At 35.8% G+C, this 20,925-nt stretch overlaps 1 protein-coding gene across 6 annotated transcripts in view; it reads left to right on the top strand.

The window, feature by feature from the left end:
• The window catches only part of DTNBP1 (dystrobrevin binding protein 1), a 70,281-nt gene that overhangs the window by 28,808 nt on the left and 20,548 nt on the right, over positions 1-20,925 (top strand). For all 6 annotated transcript variants that reach the window (XM_075083965.1, XM_075083962.1, XM_075083964.1 and 3 more), the window contains one exon: positions 2,078-2,100. In XM_075083965.1, the coding sequence (XP_074940066.1) occupies positions 2,078-2,100 (23 nt within the window). The remainder of the gene's footprint in view (positions 1-2,077; positions 2,101-20,925) is intronic.

Raw genomic sequence — 20,925 nt, 5'->3', positions numbered from 1 at the left:
ATATTTCTAAATATATGTTTTATTAAGAGTGCTGAGAAACCACAAGATGCAATTGATTCATTCGTGTTGTCTAAAATAGAAAGAATCATCAGTCTTTGAATCTGAATTGGTATGAGGATACTCGAAAATGTAGATCCTTAGATTCCAAATCTGTATTTTTACTGTATCGTAGGTATTTTAAAATTTTCAGAGGTATGTGTTCTAAAAAAAAATGTTAATTTACAACTTTCTTAATGAATGGCAATTATATGTATGGATATAGTGTCAACATCTTAATGCACCAACCCTAAAAATATTGATGGATTCTGAAAGGGAAAATTCTGGGTATTTAGTCAAAAGCAATGAGTATCACTGTCAGTTGGTTACTGGATTACCATCTTGTTTCCTAATTTGTTTGAACACAATGACCATAATTATTTTGTCTTCCCTTTTGGAGATAAGTGGCATAAGACCTCCTGATTTCAAGCTGAAATAGCGTAGGTTTTTTCCTCGTACTTTCACAAGATGTTTCCTCAGTATGGTTTTGTTTCAGTCTGTGGAAAACAAGCATTTCCTGTGATTGTTGTTTTCTCAACTAGTATGCCATTATTAAAACATAAGGAGTGCAACTTGTGAAAGTGTTTAAGAATTCTGCAATTATATTTAGAGTACACAGGGTAGGAAAAATTCATTAGGATATGAACCTGCAAATCATAGATGTTGTGAAGTAGCTTTATTCTCTGGTAAAAAAAGGGAGAAGCTAACTTGAGAAAGGGATGAAGGAGAAGCAGGAAGGGGAATAGATACTCACAGGAAGTTACAACTAATAGGCTTCTCTACTGTAAATCACGGTATAGGTTATTTCCTGGTAAAGCACCCATTCTTTCAAAAACCTGTATTTGACATTTGGTGACAAAAGTGGGATGTTCACTGAAAATGTGGAGGTAAATATATGCTCTCACTTCTTTTAGAATACTTTGTCCTACCTAGAAAATAAATTGTTTCAGGCTTGAAACGGTTTTGTCTGTTCTTGATGCAAGAATAAATTCTGAATTGCATCATCTGTTAGGGGGGAGAAGGAGGAATTATGATACAGCATATGTGTTGTGAAAGTGTATGTGGTAGGTGACTCAGTAATAACTGAAGCATGTTTTAGTCTATGGATAGTGAATAGAATCATTCATCTGGACAACTGTTAGTTCAATCTTTTTTTTATTTATTTATTTTTCGTATAATCACTTTTGCTTTCAAAATTCAGAATTTACCTCAGCAGTCTGCAAGGCACAGACTGAAAATATGTTTGTTATAAATGAATGTTTTGTAAAGGAAGAGGCCAGCTTACTTTGATTCTTCTTTAGTCTCTAAATGCATGATAAATCACTACTTAGTAGCAATGGCAAATGGAGTATTCTGCAATTTCTTGAAAATGGAGAAAATATTTCTCTTAGTTTTTTTATACCCTTTTGCATTCACAATTGTGTTGCTACTAAAAATGCAAGGTGTGAAGGAAAAAACATATTGTTGCTGTTGACTTAATTTCTTAACTTTCTGTATGTGAGTATCATGGGTTATCTGTCACTCTCTGTACTTTCAAATCCTCTCCTCTGAGGAATGTCACTCTGTGCCTTTGTTGCCTTTAAAGTGTACTGTAACTGTGTGAGTGAGATTGCCAAATTTTTCTCCTTCACCGGTGCCAAAAGAATTTTGAAGAGCATTGATAAGAATGGAACATTAATTGTTATTCACTATGCTATAAATTGGCAAAGCTCTTCTAGCAATGGATGTTTCAGTACCTAAAGCCTTAAGAAGTCTTGGTTATTTTTGCAACAGCGTATATAGCAATTATGTGACTAGATATAAATGTGCAATATTTGTATAATTGTACATGTTAACAAATAGGTGGTAGCCTAATTTCTGAACAGGTTGATAGTGTTTACTTTAGATAAACACACTTATTAATATTACCCTTATAAATGATGATACTCAAATTCTTTGTTTTTCTTCTCTTAATGAGTCTTAAACTGTATAAAATATGTCCTGTAGTTCTAGATGTAGTATTTCTAATAATGTTTTTCTTAATTCTGCTTTTCTCCAACAGGAAGGAACTTGAGACCTTCAAAGGTAAATTCTGTTTTTAGTTCTCTACTTGAATGTTTTAAAAGTTAGAGTAATTCTTGTATTAAGTGAAACTAGGAAGGAACTGTTCCAGTTCTACATTTGATAATGTTAGTTTTATGTCAACCCAGCAGGCTGTTTATTTTTCAGTTCACCTGTTATTGCTACTGTTTTCTTTGGGAGAGTCATAAGTGTAGGAAGCATACAGATGGTTCTGTTGTCTTAGCTAGGTTTCAGAGATTCTGTATCTAATTCAAACCTTTTCCTTGGTGTTCAGTTTTGGAAGTTAAGGGCTTTGTCTTCAACTAGTTGTCTTTTCTAGCATGAATGTGTTTTTGACATGTGTCGCAGGCTGTTACTTGTTAGACTTTTGTCTAGCTATTTCTAGGATATTTTCACAGTATTTTATGTTACATCAGAAAAATGCAATTTTTGTAGCTCAGCTTGTTGGATATACATGATGATATATGGTGTACACAATGTCCTAAATAACAGGCAATGGCTAGAAACTGGCATGTATTATTGCTTTGTCTGTGGTGCGTAGATGGAACACATTACCATTTTCAGTAATCTTAAATTCAGGCTTACTCTGCCTACTAATGTTAATGTTTGATCACCTTGACAATTGCTATTATTTTTTGCTTTGAAGGAGGTGTGACTGTGGCTTTGTGACTAGTCTTTATTTATGAGCATGAAGTCAAGTACATTGACTTATGTCAATTAATTGTCTCTTGAAATTGAAAGAAGGGATGGAAATATCTATCAACTGCATTCCTCTTTGCCTTTTCTGTTCTTTAGCATTTACATAATGCTAAAAAGGAAAATAATAAAGCTAACATTAACAGATAAGCAACACATATTATGTAAGATGTCACTTTATCTGCATCTTACCTTAACAACCCTTTTTCTTCACTGATTTGACAGCTTTCAACACAGACTAGCTCAATACAAAACCAAAGACAACACTAAGCTCATTCTGTTCCAAAGCAAGATAGCTACTTTGTAGTACCTGATGCTTGTGAGGATAGTGAATTCTGGTTTTTTTTGTTTGTATTGATTAGGTGTTTTAAGTGAGTTTCTGGAAGCCAGGAGGATGGTTTCCAAAGTTATTTTTCTCTTGGCCTCTTGTTTTTCTGCTAGAGATTGTAAAATACTTACTGTCAAATAAAGTTACAAAGGCAATTATTTTCATGAAAGAAGAAAGGGTTAGCTGTGTGTTGACCTTGAAATTTATACCAAACTAAGTAACTGGTTCTGTAATGGATACAGAGCCATACAGATTTTCAACACTAGTTATGAAAGGCTTGTCTTGGGTAGACAAGGCTTGTCTTGGTAGTCAAGAGAAGGTTTTTAGTTTACTACAAAGAGAGAAAATTGCAAACAGATGCCAAGAAAAAAGCCAAAGTCTTTGCATGTTTCTTCACTGAAAAGTTCAACTGCAGTCTGTGACTAATGCAGCCAATATCAATGGGAAAAGAGTAGGATCTTGGGCTATAACAAGGAAAGACCAGGTTAGAGGATACTCTATGTCTGTGGGACATTTTTGAGCCCACTGATCAAATTTATTCTATTAAACTCAAAAGAGCTGGCAGAAGCTGGAAAAGCACAGAGTGACAGATCTTTTAAAAATGGCTATTAAACATCAGTCAGCCTAATTTCTGTGGTTTTTCATACAATGAACTGATGGACAAGCTTGTACCTGGTAGAACAGAGAGGTGTAATAGCTAACAAACTTTAAAAGAGAGTCATATCAAGCAAGTCTGAACTCTTTCTATAAGATGACAACAACAACAATAGACACCATATTTTAACTTTGGCAACAACTTTCACTGTCCTCCCTGACATTTTCCCAGGAAGTTGAGATTAAACTGCTAAAAGGCAGGTGCATGGCTGACTGGAAATACATACTTGGAGGAAATGGTTTTATGGTTTCTTGGTTACTAAGTTGTGTTCTTTCTCAGATCTGATGCTGCTCAGAAATTTTTGTTGTTAACCTGGATGGTGAAATAGAGGTGTTCATTAGATCGACTTCAGTCAGTCGTCTTTTCCAGCCTTCTGGACCTTCAGCCAACTTCTGAGTATCTAGCATATATTTCATCAGCTGATTAGAAACAGGGAAAGTAAGAGCTTCCGCATCATGAAGGATTCATAATTACACAGTGACAGATGTTTCAGTTCTACAGAAGCTTTGTCCAATCTAAGTGGTGGCTTCTTCTTGGATTTTTCTGTTTTAAGCTACTTCCAAGGCTCACTAGATTGGTGCAGAAAATGATCTGTCATTTGGTTTGGTTTAGTTTCGGTTGATGAAGCATGCTGAAATAACTCAGTAGATGGCCATAGAAATCCTGGCACAGGAGAAGGAAAAGGCAGCAGCAACGAGAGGAAGCATGTCTACATTATCAGTGTAACAGAGTCATCTAAAAAGCAAATACTTCTGGTGGTACATTACCTAACACATTTTATAATACATATAAAGCTTTTATGATAAGATCTTTACTTGCTTATAACTCTGGTTTGCTGCATCCAAGAAAAGTTGGTTTCAACTGAAATATATGAAGTAAGTAGCTGGGTAGGTGATTCTTTACATTTTATACAGCAAGTGTAGACTACAGCCTTAGCTAATTCATCCTTGCATAACTATCCAGAGTAAAATGTGTTCATAAACATTCCGTTCATAAAATATCCAGCGTAAGGGCCAGGAAAGGAGAACTGTTTGAAGTACCTTTGTGTACACTTGCATCTTTCAATGCATGTGCAGCTGAAACCACGGTACATTTTGTTTTCATGGAAAAGAACAAAAATGTCAACTTGTTATTTGTGAATTTGAATACCCATATGCTGAAAAGTATTGCCTTCCAGGTTAAGGATGGTAAATGTCTTGCGTTTAAATATATTTCACAAATATATAAGTTTGTTCTATCTGAATCTGCAGAAATTGAAGTGCCAGCAAAACACTCCTTAAATATGTTTCCTAGAGGGAGTAAAAAGAGGGTTATATGCATGTTTTTCAGTGCCCAAATGTAACTCTCACGCTCACCAGTACTGAGTTCTCATGTCTTGCTCAGGATAGAAAGTAAGTTTTACTGGAAGTGAGACTGAATGGTATAGTCTGAGAGTCAAAATAGCGTGGCGCTGGAAACTTGAATTCAGTGATGCATCCTATCAATTTCACAATGAATACAGAAAAAGTACTTCTGGTGTATTGGCACTGACCATGAGAATGCAGGTCTGGCTCACAAGGAGCATAGGCAGCTTCACAGGTCGCTCAGTTCTGTTTTAAAACTTTACCTCCCTGGAGTTTTGTGTCTGTATAAATCTAAACAGATACAGATGCATAGGTGTAGTCTGGATGGGACCACTGTAAATTTGTGAAATCTTAAAATGTGTATGATCTTATAAACATTTTAAGTGTCTTTGTGTGCTTAATATTTACTAAAGACTTATTTTGATATTGAAACAATATCAACCTTTACACAACCAAGAAACAGAATTGTTTGTTTTCATTTAGATCTTCCTACTCTGTGTGCGAAGGTACAAAGTGGTAATTTATTAACCTATTAAGTGTATTCTTGGAGGATACCAGGTGTCATCAAGAAGGGGCTCAAACAAAGCTCAGTGTATATGCCTGTTTGCAGCATTGAAAAGCATTGAGAATCGATCAACATTCTGACTTGCTGATGCTAGTGCCTTTAGGTAGCATGAAATAAGTACGTAATATTATTTTAAAGAAACGATGAGTTATTTTTTTATTTGTCAATGGAGATAGTGTTTTAGAATTTGTTGCTGTCTTTTTTCATGTTTGTATTACAGATAGTACTCTCTTCCGTGATGAAAAGTAGATTTTGTTTTTCTTTCTCTTCCTTTTGCTTTAAGACTATTTACAAGGCCAGACATTCTCCTTTGTTATTTGCTGTACCCATAATGTACAGGGGCAGGACAAACCTCTCCAGTCTCTTTTCATCCAACCTCAGGGGTTTTCTATTCCAGTGTAAGCATATCATATTATTTAATAATCTGTGATGCTGAGAAAGTGAATGTTAGAAGATTTCCTGCTTCTTTATATTAAGCACCTCTTTGAAGAAGGCAGGGAGTGAGTGTTGTCCCTGTTGATACTGCTTACAGCACTGGCATTTGTATACCTGAAGTGTGGGTATGCACCAGGACAAAACATCTCAAAGGTTGTCCAGTTTATTCTTTTAGTAATTTATCTTTTAGAGAGCTTTACTGTAAAAGATGATGGATTTATAAATGAAAACATTGGGTACACCATATGAAGTAGCCTGCAAATTTCTTCCTAGCATGTATCAATTTGAATGCTTTGTGAACCACTTGCAGGAGCTGGCTCATCACTGTGCTGTCCTGTACTGGCTGAGGCTTATAAAGCTTCTAAAAAAACATTCTGTTGTGGATCTTGGCAATTTCATGCAATAGTAGAATTTATTTTAGTTGTGTAAGTGCGTATTTGGTTTTAGTATCTGATGGACTGTAATCTTCCATTGTTGAGAAAGGGTGTGTATAATTTTCATTTTTTACAGCTGTGAAACTAGAAATTATGTAGCAAATAAGTGGTTATTTTCACTTGGTACTTGAAACCTAGTGCATTCTTGACTGCACTGAGATTTGAAATCATTCACATTTACAATTTTAAAAAATCTTGGTTTTTTTAAAGGTAACATTGCTTCTGCTACAGTGCAGCCAGGACTGTAGTAAATATTTACGGAATACTGTTAATTGCTGTAGAGGATGGAAGAGTGAAGCAGAGCAGTGAGGTAGATAATGGAAAAAAAGTTAAAGTTATAAAAGTATTAATATTGCTCAGTGGTAATAGGCTGCTGAGTTTACTTCAGACTTTGTCCAAATGGGCACTGAATACATGATAGATTTAAAAATTGCTTCTAAAAGTCTCTTTTATTTAAAAAAAAAAAAGTTCAGGATGAAATGTTTTGAATTTGTTTCTGGAAAGAAAACTAAAGCAATAGAGGACATTTAGAAATCAGCAACACAGCGCTTTTGGACAATGAAAGGTAGCAGAAACTTTGCAAGGGCAGAAATGCACGTGGCTTTGGCTACTGAGTCATGCATATTTCTAAGCTTTAACAGGATTAGTTTGATTCAAGCTCAGGGAAACTGGTCATATGACCATTTTCACTCTGTTTACAATACCACAAAATATGTTTTCAGCTCTTTGCATCAGAGACGTTTCCCAAACAAGTCCTGATAAGTTTTTAAAAGCTTTATCATAATACTCTTTCTCAGAAGGAGGCTGGTGAAGTAAAAAGGTGTTTTTTCTTGCGTTTCTCTTCTAGGTTAAGTCATTGGGTCACATTTGACATGCAGACCTTTTGTCATCCCTCTTCATGCATCTAAGATGCTTTGGTTGAAATTTCAGTTTTCCAGTCTTTTTATCAGTAGCTTAAATATGTCTATCTCTGAACTTTAATTTTCTGGCTTTCACTGTTCTCTTTTCTAAGAGCACACAGTATTCTCCTTTGTTGAAATCTAATCGCCTCAACAGATAGTGTGTCAAACTTTTTTTTTTTTCCTTCCAGTCTAAGGATCCTCTTTATCGTGCTGTATTCTGAGGCTGTCAAAATGAACAACCTTTTCCTTCATATTGCCTTCTAGATGCATGAGTAATATGCAATGGAGATCTTTACAGCTCGGGGTTGACAAAGCTCATACATTCAATGATGTAGCTGTTCTAGAAGTTGTGCTGTAATTTTGAGCACACAATCCTGTATGTTTCTTCTGAGCAAGAGTAGATGACATTGTGGTAGAAAATCATCCCAGCCACATGGAGTTCATTTCTTTAACATTTCCAAATATACTACCCTAGAGCCTGTCACATTAGAAACATTCAAGGTGTTTCATTACTGTGAAGAATTTTTTGTTGACAAATTGTGTCCATAACCAAGTTTGATAATATTGAGAGTTCTAATGTAATACTGTATTTTGTGATTTGGCACTTCAATGGCTCATTTGAATAGGGGAGGGAGGGTGTCTTTGGTTGTTTGGGTGTCTCTTACAAAACATGCTGTGGGAGGTAGGTAATGCTTCTGCTATGAGTGTTTCCTGATTGCTTTAGAATTTATTCAGGTGACCATGGTCAAAAACTTCAATATTTAAACCTTGTAGCACAGATGTAAAAGAAGACAACCCTTATTTTGGCATGCCAGAAAAGTTGGGAAACAACTGCTTAATTCTATTGTAATAAAGCTAAGATGGTGTTAAAATTTCAAGGATAGTCCAGTTTCAGGGGTTTTCCTTATTATTTTGCTGTGAGCAGAAAATATTCTGATAGATTTCTAGTTATTCATGTGTGTTACCAGCTTCTTTCCCATCCAGGGAGGAGAACCTTGCAAGTTTGGATATCCTATATTCTCTGTGGCAGGAATTGACTAAGACTCCCATATATGATAACGATTCTCTTGAGAATGGAAAGATTTGAGACTTTGGCACTTCTAGACAAACCTTGAGTGAAAGGCAAATAAGTTTAAATGCTTAAGTCTTCAATTACAGTGTAATAGGATAAGGCAGATGGAGAACAAAAGCAAACGATAATGTGTCCATATAGCTACCTTGAATTTGCTTTTGCTTTTTGTGTTCTCAAGTTCGCAGACTCTCACATCTGTTTAATTTGCAGGATGTGTTTTAAAAGTTTCTAGATCTGAATCTAGCTACCTGCAACTTCTGTCCTCTTTTTTGCCTTACTTGAGATAGGTATAGACTTCAAGTCAAGCCTTTAAATAAATAATTTTTAAAAATCCTTTTAAATAGAGAAATTTAAACAAAGTTCACTCTTGGTCTTTCACAGGTTTCAATCCTGCCCAGTAGATAATTGAATCTTTATACAGCAGGGCAGATATCACCATCACGGATGTGTAAAATCTTTCAAATATAACTTTCTGTAGCCCATAGGTGGATGCTGCTGAGTTATACACATGTGATTCTGTTTGGCTGAGTTATCAGACTTAATGACATATTTTCAGAACTTGTTCTATGTATGAACTCGCCCAAGAACTCTGGAAGTTTTCAATTTCCTGTCTTGACAGAGACTGCGTGTAATAGTGCACAAAAGCGATTGCTTGCCTCTTGCCAACCCCCTAAACGTGCCCTTTTTTTTTTTTTTCTTTTGGCAACACTATTCTATTGAATATTAGGTGTAGTTGAAAATTCATTAGCTCCCTTTGACAAGACAACAAAACATTTGATGGATTAAGTATTATGTCTGGGGTGAAGCAAACTACAATGGGTAATATCTTGTATATGCATTGATTTTGCAGGTGACTGGAAGTAAATTTTTTACCTAATAGGTTAATGTCTACAAGTGTCAGGTCTTCAGGACAGACAGTATTTTCTATACAAGAAATAGAATTTACATTTCTATGGAAGGGGAAAAAGAGGGAGGGTTAATGTATTTAAACCATAGAAACAAAATTATCTACAATTTTATCTTGAATTACTACCTCACAATACTGTTTCCCATTATGCTTTGCCAAAAGGTGGGCTGCGCTGTCAACCGGATTAGTAATCTGAGATGATGGGAAATTATTTCCTGTCCACCCATTTTTGATTAGTTTTCAACTGGTGAGGGAGAAACAGGGCTTCTTTGATAGTGGCAGTACAGCCTTTAGGTGGATCTTAGTCAACCATAAAATGATATCCATTTCTAAGGTGGTTATATATATTGGAAATGGGTCTGAATTTTCAAAGCTATAAATAGGGAGTAGAGTTTCTAAATGAAATCTAAAGTTTAGAAAGGGATGCCATAGAGATACCAGATTATTTATGGACAAAGCAGAAGCAGAAAACTAGATTTCCTTGGAACAAATATTGTGTGCCCTTCCAACTCAGCTGATCAAAGATAGTTTTTGGTTTTGTCACTTCTTCCACCCCAAGCCACTTCTGGTTTAATCATTTAAATGCTTTTTTTTTTTTTTACTTTTTGTTTGTTGTGTGTTTTGGCTATCATGTAACTTTGTATTTTGCAAATTTGATAGCTTGTTCATTTGTAATCTCTTTGCTGAACAAGATTTCAGGATTTTATGTGATGGCTGTCACCTGAAAGTAGTATTCAGACAATGAGTTAATATAACCCATAGAATGCTAATGTTACAGATACTTCTGAAACCTTGTGTTTCTCAGTTTTTTTTTAATGCTAATTCTGACTGGAGGAGAGTGGAGGGTAGGAAGACTTTTTTTTAAAATTCTGCTTCATCTACATGTATTTTTAGAGAATCTTGGGGTTTTTTAATGTCCCACCCTTATGCTTTTTCATCCTGTCTTCTGTTGCTTTGTATTTTAAGGGGGCTAGTTTATTCTCCCAACAAATGTTAATATTTATGTGTTTATTAGGCTTTCTCTTTTTCCCTTGAGTCCTACTATTTTTGCGGTCTAGTGTTGCACTAAGTCAAAAGCCCTTTCGGACGTCAGTTGTGTCACAACAATTTTGACACTGCTGCAGCTGAAAATAAGATGGCTCTTGGATGTGCAGGTATAGCTCCTGTTGGCTGTGGTAGAAGTTGGTCCTGTGCTGGAGTCAGCCTTGCAGAGTCCTGGGTTTGTAAGGAGTGGGGGAGGCCAGTGTAAAAATAGGAATTTTTTTGTGGTGATTGCCAGGTGAACAGCTAACTGTGTAGATAACAGGAAAAAAAATTAATGGGAACATAGTCCTATCATACTCAGTTTATGTAGAAAACAAAACATTTAGAAGTGTAATATTTTAATGGTCTATAATGCTTAAATGAGTGATGTAGAAAAAATAGAAGCCTATTTTGTCTGCAGCTCTAACTTGACTTCATCCTTTAATAACGGAAGTCCAGATTGAAAGCGGGATTATTTTATGATTATTATTATTCTTTTAATCTTTCACATAGATATTTTTGGTGTTATTTTCACCAGTGAAATAAAACCGAGTTTCGTAGGCCCATACATCTTGGTAATTTTTCCACTAATGATGGTGATTGGAGAAGGATTTGTTACATAATTCCCTTTTGTCTGTACTCCGTATTTTTGATAATTGTCACCAAAAAGCTTTTGAAAATGTGATCTTTCTAAGTAAAAGAAAGGAGTTGTTACGGCTATCATGGTTTCCAGCAGCCCTGCCCGCCCTCCTAAACTGAAGAGGCAATGAGTGCCAGTGTTCCCAATTCTGAGCAATTACTTAAAATTTTTGAAACATAAATGCACCGTTGTGTAACTGCAGCATCACCATAACCAAAGGTGCTTGGTCATGTGCTGTTTCTGTGAATTTTTTGAACTGCATAACCATTTTTTGAATTTTTGATGAAAATGTAGTCTGGATATGCAATACAAAAATTCAGTCTTCAGTAGAGAATACTGCTCCTAATTTATTTAAAAATCACATCCAAGGTTTTGATATTTTATGTGTGAAGTCAGAATAGTATGTATAATCTGGTTTGTGGGGCATCTGAGCTAAGCCATGTTAAGAAAGAATACTTTGAGGGGAGAGCCTTATGAATATCATCTAATAAAAAAAGAATTCAGAACCCTTCCTTACCTTTTCTGTGCTTCTAAATAATTTTCAAATGCTTCCAGCTCTCTGCCAAATAAACACATGCTGTAACTGCATGTCATCAGACTATAGCCTGCCGGGCAGATTTCTCTCTTTCTAGCACCCCTTTATTTAGCAGCATGTGGTACCTTCCCAAATACATGCATGCATTTCTGGTATAACCCAGCTGCTTGTAGCTTGTGTTCAGGTTCTGGAAAGGTGCTGAGTTGAAACATCCATGTGTATGCATCTGTCTGCGAGTGACCCATTGAAAACAGGCTGTCGCGGTATTACTGCTTTGAAAAAGCAGCCTTCTAGCATCGGTCTTTGTTCTGCATCAATGAAGATGCACATCAGTGGAGCAGCTTGGTAACTGGAGCTTTCACTTGACCGGTGCTGTGTTTCTTTTTACCTCCTTATTTCTTACTGCCATGTCATCTCCGGGAACCACTGAGAATACTCGGAAGAATTCATGTAGGTGCAACTTTATTATCATATTTATTATTTGTCACCTTAATTTGCCAAGCTACTGTAAAATGCAAAATGAAATTAAAGTTAGCCTAATTAATTTCCTCGGTTACCACCATTGCCTGATTTGTAAAGGGTGTGCTATAAATGAGAGGTTAATTATCAACTTGATTGAGTAAATTTGAAAGAAATAGTGACCTGGTGTCTATTTTGTCAGAGCTTTTGTTTCTTGCTTTGCTTTTGTCTGTCGCTTTGCATTATTGTCAAAGTGGTATTAATCAGAATCAGTAGAAGAATACAACTACCCAGATACCTTGTTAGCTAAAATTCAAGACTTGTCTTAGGGTGGGGTGATACTAGAGGATGAGGAGAGACAGAGAGTTATTATCTGAAGATAAAAGCTGAATATAAAAAAATAGAGCAGTGAATTCATTAGTATAGATGCAGTCATGCTAATTCTTCGTTTCCTTCAGATCAAATAATAAACAAAGGATAAAAATGTATATTTTTAAATGAAGCAAGTAGTGTGATTTACATCAATATGAGCACCCTATGGCATACGAAATAATGTTCTTAATAATGCAATTGATAACATTTTTGTGCTGTTAGTATGTGACTAACGATATTTAGAAATGTGCTGTAATTGAACTAGAAATAAGATGTGGATTTTTACTCTGATTCTTTTTATGTTCTTTTATATAACCGCTGAAAGAGTTCTTTTTCTGTTGCCATTCATGTGGATTTGTTGTTTTCAGTTGATGTCCAGGACCAAAAGATAAGAGCAAATGGAACTATTATATTATTTGAATAACCTGTTGGAGCATGCCTTTACCAGGGCTCTACATATGAGCTGTAATTCTGACCACTAAATTTGGTATTCATGTTAAATAACAATATAAAGTAAAGTTGAATATTTTGTTTTAAACAGTTAATCTGGTATGGGGGAACTCTTCACATTTGTATTGGTTAGAAATAGTTCATTTATCAAAATAGTTGTTTTCCATAAATCTAGGCAGAACAGTGGACTGTGTACTTAAAGATGGCAAAATTTACCTTCTGGTATGCTAAATGTGATGTTTTGTACTCAAAATTGTCAGCTTTGCAAGCAGTATATGCGCTACTGGTTTAATCCATTTTGTATCCTTAACTACTATGTGCATACTGACAGAAGTTGTCTTTTTTTCTTCTTGTTGTTTCCTGAAATTGAAAAGGAAGTATGGTGAATTGGGGGTACAGCTGTGAATCTTTCTTCTCTTTCTTATTTGCAATCATATCCTGCACAGTAGAATAGCTATCCTGTGTGTGGGGCGGGGGCCAGCCTTGAAATTATGTTTCTGTAAGGATTGGAATAAGGAATTGGAGAGTATTTCTGAAATATGAGCTTTAGCAATATCAGCCCTCCAACTATGGCTGGAAAGAGGTAACAGTAAGTAGAAGCTTTAGTATCAACATTAATACTCGAAAGGTTAGCACCTCTATGGTAGCCAAGGTTATTCTAATGGGGTTTTTATCACATTTTCTTCTATAGCTTGGTGACAGAAAAAGTAATGGAAAACTAAACATGGGTTGTTACATTTTTATGGTAATCTGTTTACTCACTGTCTGTGTAGGCTGAGGTTAATGAGAAATGAAGAAATACTCATTTACCTGTTTTTAAAAAGATTGCTTCTGTCTAACAAGATCGGGTGTATGGGGTGCTGAAAGACCAAATGCTGTAGGTTCTTGTGGCCTGTGAATGCATCTTGGTGGGAATGAATTTTTTGAACAGTTTTATAATGACAGTGTTCTTTCTTTTGGCATGCTTCTTTATCATATGTTAGAAATGCAAATGTAAGCGCAGACATTTCATCAGTTTGATTTGTAGCTAAATAAATGTACAGTAATAGATTATATGCTTTTAATATTTCTCCACATGGCCCTATTTCTTTCTATAGTGGTACTATAAATATGATACTATTCTGGTCGTTACAGTGTTCAGAAATAGTAGAATTGTTTTAAAAGCTGCAGTAGAAATAATTTATTCCTCCTTTATAGCATGTCCTTTCATAAATCTCAGTCCAGCCTTTCACAGCAGTGTGTTAAAAAACTACTTGTTCTGCTCAGTTTTTAATGATGCAGACGGGAAGGGCGGATGGCCGAGGTGTGCACGTGGGCATGTAAGAATTCAGAATGTTTCTCTACTCCTGGTCAGTAAATGTGGATATTCTGCTGTATTAAATTGTATCAGGGCATTCGAGCTGAAAACATACAAACATAACTCTTCAATATTGTAGTTAGTGTGGTGTTCTTTTTATGATTTGGTTTTACTGAACAGGTGAAATAATATTATTTTGAAAGATGCCTTTGAATGATTAATGTAATGAAATACTTAAGAAGTGAGCTATATAAAAAGTCAGTAAAACATTTTTGTATATATATAATATTTCTCAATTGTGTATTTTTAGTAGAGTATGTGAGTTAAGGCCGAAAGAGGTCAAGAGGCAATTTTGACTAACTGAACATATTGTTTCATTTTTAATTGCTTGGAGTACTCTGTGGATTAAGATGAAACAAAAATCTTGCGGAGTTGTCACTCAGGCCTTTTTTCCTTTTATGTAGAAGCGAGCTAATGCTATTTTGACATTACATAAATGAGACTTGATCAAAATGTAGTTGGCTGTGTCTCACTTTAAATCAACCAGAAACGGTGCCATTTATAGGAATAAGTTTCTGGCTTAATTAGATGATTATGTAATCACTCCAGACCTTGTGCACCAGCGTTTTCATTGGCTCAGGAGGGTTTTAACTTGGATCATCATCTTAAGTCTTCGTAGATTTATTATCTATTCTCTGGTTGTCAACGATTAAAGTGAAAAACCCAGGCTTCACAGAGAAGACACACTGAAAACCACCCAATTTATTTTTAGTTATCTTGTGCATTCACATGGATAGGAAATGGGTCTGGTGGTACTCGATCAGCTCAGGTTTTGTAGCCCACTAGTGATGTGGGAATTGCAGTTCTGCAGGCTCAACTGTCCTAAGCCTTAATCATAGCTTTAATGTAATATTTTTATAGTCTGTTTAACCATACAGCGGAATTAGAAAGGTGGGCTTTTTACCTTTGTGTTAAAGAACACTAGTTAGTTGACTGTGCAATTAGTCTCGTGTGCAGCATAGCTTCTGGCACTTGCTGGAGAGGAGGGTCCTCAGGAGGGGCCTGCAGCTTCAGCTTCAGTCTCCACAGACCTATGCGACTGGAGGAAGTCTATCCACGTTATAGGTTTGGGTGACGTATGTATTTTCCCTTTTTGCTTGTTGCTACATATTTAGAGGGTTGAGCTGCCAGTCTCTTAGTATCTGATCCTCATTAGAGCCGAACGTGGTTTGGATGCAAAGCTGCAGGAAGGCTGACAGGATAGAAAGCCAAGTCCTTGATTTTCAGCACATTTTGGGGACCATAACTGGTATGAAAACTTCCACAAGTTACAGGATGGGAAGAAGTCTGGCAGAGGTACTTCTTTCTCCCTCTCTTGCTCTGTCCCTCCATAGCGTTCAGGGTACTTTTCTACTATGGAAGACTTTCCCTGCATATTAGAGATTATTCAGTCTAATTGTCTTAAAATTCATGAAGTGAAGATGAATTTGTATATGGAAGAATTGTGGACTAACTCTACAACAAAAGAGAAAAGAGAAGAGGTTTTATCTAACACAGAACAGAGAAAGAATATATGTTAGGTCATATCTCGTAGAAATTTGGAAACTTTGAGGGTTTCTGAAACATAAGAAATCCAAATATTTTAGAAGGGAAGTTGTAAAATGCAAGGTCTAAAGGTATTTTTAATGCATTATTAAAAACGTCATGAATGAATTTCAGAAAAGCCAGTATTCTTACTTGTATAGTCCTCTTTGTAGTCCTTGAAAGTTCAAGATTGTTCAAGTTTTTTAATTGACATTGTGAGTACTATGGCAGTTTTAACAGGTATACTGCTGGGTTTTGAATGAAAGAAATAGTCCAGTATGCTTCTGTAAGCAAAACATTATTTAAGTATGATTCTTATGCTAAGAAAGATACACATTATATATATGACTGTAATATCAACCTTTGAGAAATACTTACTAGGTCTGATTTAGCTTTAACTTGGACATTCTGTATTTTGTTCAGGCAGCAGCACAAGTATGAAGGTTAAGTGTTGAGAACAGGTGACTCTAACAGCAGTAAAACATGCAGAAAATAATAATAATAATTTTATAGATTTCATCCTCTGGTAGTTAATAGAAAGCCAAAAAGTTCTGCAAGTGATTGAGTGAAAATTATTTAGGAGGAAAACAATCTGTCATAGACAAAGTCACACTTGAGAAATGAACTGTTGAGATTAATTCAACTGTGAACAGTGTAAATAACATCCAGGGATGGATCAATCATGAGATTTCCAGTGGACAGCTGCAAATGAGAAGAGATGTTAGAGAAACAACAGAGTTATGAGAGCTTATTTCACAAGATGCTAGGAGAGCTTAACTTGCTTGATGGAGGCAGGGGCAGGGAGACTTCTACATGTAAGCATGTTGAAGGAATTAGCAGCAAGAAAAAGAGAAAAATTCCTGAAAGGCCAGCACGTGTTGGGGTGGGGTTGTTTGAGGTTTTTGTTTTGTGGTAATTAGTATGCCTCCAGCTAATTGTTAATTGTGTTAAACTGATCTAATATTAATTCAGCAAAGGGGCTTTCTTAAATCCTATAAGCACTGAAAACACTGTCTAAGTTCTGATACTGTTCCATCTTTTATTTTGTCTAGCATCAGTTGTTTTCTGACTTAGCCTGGTCATCAAATTACTGGGGAGGAGGAACATATGAGTGCTTGAACAACTTTTACTGAAATCTGTTGGGCAGAAAAGTTTCTTTCATAAGAAACTGTTGGTTTTCTGAGTGTCTTGGCAACTGCTGCTCTTCTGTCTATGGAGGGTGAGAATTAATAGCTCTGTGGTATAAATTTAGTAACTGATGACTACCCTGAAACTTACATAAATGTCAATTTTGCCATATTTCATTAATTGGATCCCTGTTTCAGTGATGTCCTTACGCATCGTTCTTAGTTGCTATTTTGTTATGGAAGGCAATATGGCATCTCGCTGCTGGCAAAGGCTGCTATAAAGTTTTGTATAAAACCACAAGATTGTATATAACCATTAACTTTGTTCAAAAGGACAAGTCTGGGAAAAATGTGGGAAAGCTTTTTGATTTTACCATTGCCAGAAGACTTAGCCGCATCCCAAGTCCCAAACCCTATTTGGCTTCCTTCACAGATGACAAAAGCTCCGAATATCACATCCTAACTTTAAATGCTCTGACCTCTAACTCAGTCTGGTCAATTCTGTGGTGAACATGCCCTTTCGTATTTAAAGTGTAGGGGACAGGATAAAATTTAATAAAAATATATTTGATTTTTTCATTCCCCAGTTAAAAAATAAAATTTCCATTTAAAAACATCTGTTTGCCAGGAATGCCTGTTTGCCATGAACAAAAATATGCTGTTTTACCCTTGGTTTTCAGTTTCATGTAGTGTGTGATATTTTCTCAGTTTTATGTTTTACTAAGCTCTGTGGAAAGTGTTAGACAACTTGCGTAAACATGAATTTTCTGTACAGGGTGGCATTGTTTTTAGAAGTGCCTTCCTTTTTTCCCCTAAGTGTGAGTTGCTGACTTCCCTCTGCATTCGTAAATGGAGTGTTAGTGGACATCAGTGTGATCTCTTATGTCATGACCTAAAAAGAAAATTAAAAAAGCTGCGTACCCTCCCTTCCAGAGTCTTGGACAATTGCCAGAACTTTGCATTAAAGCCCACAAGGAGTGGTATCGGACAGTTTTTGCCTTAAAAGATAGGTGGAGTTACGTGCGGATCACCGAGCTAGCATCTCTAGCGGGATGGAGACAGATTTGCTCCGACAATATAATGCGCTTTGTGAGCTTCTATTTTAAGAATTCTTTGGGCTGTGACTTTTTTAAGACTATATTGGATGCGTATTTTGTTTCTGTTAGGAGTCTTACACTTCAGGAGGCTCCAAGTTCATACTGGCATTGTTGAATTCTGCAAGTCCAAAAGCGTGTATACCTAGAGAAGTACTTTTTGTGACTACTTCTTAGCATAGCTCTTTTGTATTTTATAGTTCAGCTACTTCATATTGTTCTTTTGTACTGTTACCTCTTGGCTAGGTGCAATCCAGTCTGCGTAACACCTGAGAAGTGATTTATTGCCGGACTTCCTGTTTCATCTCTTTACAAAAATCTTGGAGTGATCTGAAGGATCTGAGTTTTGCATTCATCTTCAGGATGAGTGCAGCAGGGGCACTGAAAGGGCAAATGGCACGTCTGTGTGCCGCCTTATTTGATAAGCCTCAGCTGTGACCTCCAGATCCCTTCCTGAATGAGAAGGTAGCTCAGTTTCTGGGCTCTGACAGGTTGGGGTTTTTTTTTCCGTAGCACTGAAGCAAAGATACCATTTGTAATGACTGAGTAGTTGAGTAGCCTGTATTTTGGGAGGCAGGGAAGGAGTGGTATTAATCAGTTTATATAGCCTCGGTGACTCAGTGGATGTATATTATCCTTCCAGTACTGCTGATTTGAGTAGCTGACTGCTGCCTTTCTCTCAGATCTGTTCCTATAGGTGAATAAAAGTGAAGGGCAAAATCTTTTCAGCTACCTAGGACTTTTGAAGAATATTTAAAACAAAATGAAATGTGAAATGCCCTACATTGAAGTCTCACTTTAAATGTGAGCAGAACTGACTGTGTCCTGATCTGATTACAAGAGGTATTTCCAGATAAAGAATCATCAGACGTGACCTATATTATTATAGGCTGGTTCACTGTAAATAGATTCTTAATTGTGCCTGTGGGTTTGAGAATAGCATTTCTTGATTTAGTTTCTAAATAGATTACTATGCGTGCATGCTTATGAAATGTAGTTTCTCTCAGGCTTTTTTCTGATATTTTTTTCCCCTAGGCTGAGTATCATCATTCAATTTACTATTTAGAAAGCATTAAACTAGTGTTAGAAAAAGCAGGCCATCGGTCTTTAATAGCTGCTGATATAATTACAGTTTTCACTTTAAAAAATGCATTATAATAGCAGTATGCAAGTATATAATTTCTGACCTATTTTGAATGGTAAGTGGAAACTGCTACTTTAGCAAAATGCAATTCATTCTAGCTCTCTAATACTTACGGTGTTCATATGTTAAATTACTTGTAATACATTGAGTACAATGCATTTGTACTTAAATGTGGACTTATACATCTATATTAAAATTGACTTAGGGGTTTTGCATCTGTTTAGAGATTTTAATATATAAAATTAATTCATAATAAACTAAAATATATATACACCTCTTTGATTTAAAATGAATTAATGTTGTAAAAATTCCCTTGTTCTGAATATATATAGATGTCTAAACTAGCATTTTATAGGGAACCTGACATTTTGGATTTTTGAGTGAAAGGAAGGAACTAATTATTGTGTCATGAAAATCTATAATCTTGTATGTATTTTATGATTGGTCGTGAAGAACTTATTGCTTTCTTGAATAATACACCAAATTCAGTAGTTTTATTTGGAAAATATAGTTTTGATGTATTATCAAGTACTTTTTTTTCTTCCTTCTGGACCAAAATTTCAGCACTTTGTGGCTAGATTAATCTCTGTGATGCAGCCACTGTTTGATGTTGATACTGTATTTACTGTATATATAAACACATATTGTCAAGGGAACTTGTTTAATAAGTAAGGCACACATGAAAAATAGTTTTAAAGGAATAATATCAGTAAGCGTGTTTCAAAATAGGAGGCTTTTTACCAAATGTCTACAGTTTTGTAGAGCATGAAATTATAATAATGATGTTACTTTGATTCCTTATGCATGCTTCAATTTTCATTAGCCTTGGATAATCACTATTTTAAACAAATTTGATAGTTTATAAGAGAATTACAATAGGCTGAAGTTCAACACTTGCTGAACACCTTCTTGGTGTATCATTCATTCAGTCCTGGAGAGAAAATACTTGTACCAACAGAACAGGAATGTCCCCACAGTATTTCTTGGTTGATTCCCACCCCCCACCTCAAGCCTCGTTCATAATTTCTGGTATATTCAGGAATTGATACTGAGGGTAATGCATGTACCAGATGCTGACCCTCCTGTGTTTGTCTTGGAAGACCTCATAGTCGTGGTGTTGTTTATGTTCCAAAGGTCTGTTATTAGCCAAGCCCTGGGACAGATCAGATCATTTCAGTGTTAGTCTTGCGAGTTTATTCTTTAACTGCTCCTCGCTATCCCATCTTGCCTGTCTCATTTGCATTTTAAAAGGCATCACAGCGAAGTCTGAGCATCAAATATTTAGATCCCATAATATTGTTTGTAACCCACTTCCATCAAATTTGATCTTTTATTTTAAAAATAAATTTTGGTCTTCATGATTATGAACGAAATTTTCCCTGTGTGAAGCAGGTGAAATCAAATGTGGTGTCATCTGTTGGAGTCTACAGCAGCAGCTAAGAGATGAGAACTATTCTGCATCAATCTCTGTTGAAAGCTTAAATCTTAAACTTCATAATTTTATTTCTGTGTTAGCATCAAATAAAAATACTGCTGGTTGCTCTAAAAAGGAGGCAACAAATCTCTTTGCCCATGGAAACTGGATGCTGCTGGGGCTGACAAAGCAGATGTACGATGACGGGAAGAGCGAGCAGGAAACAGGGCAGATATAATGGTGGCCTGAAGGCAATTTTTTTCCACTGTCATGCCGAATGTGTTGTGAACAAATAATTCATATTTAATAAAAGCCATATTGTGTTCTAATTAGATCCTCCTCTAAAATTAGT

This window comes from Phalacrocorax aristotelis, chromosome 2 (assembly GCF_949628215.1).
Source record: "Phalacrocorax aristotelis chromosome 2, bGulAri2.1, whole genome shotgun sequence".
In the NCBI taxonomy this organism is placed as follows: Eukaryota; Metazoa; Chordata; class Aves; order Suliformes; family Phalacrocoracidae; genus Phalacrocorax; species Phalacrocorax aristotelis.
Note: the sequence above shows the minus strand (reverse complement) of the source record. Positions and strands in the feature narration are given on the sequence as shown.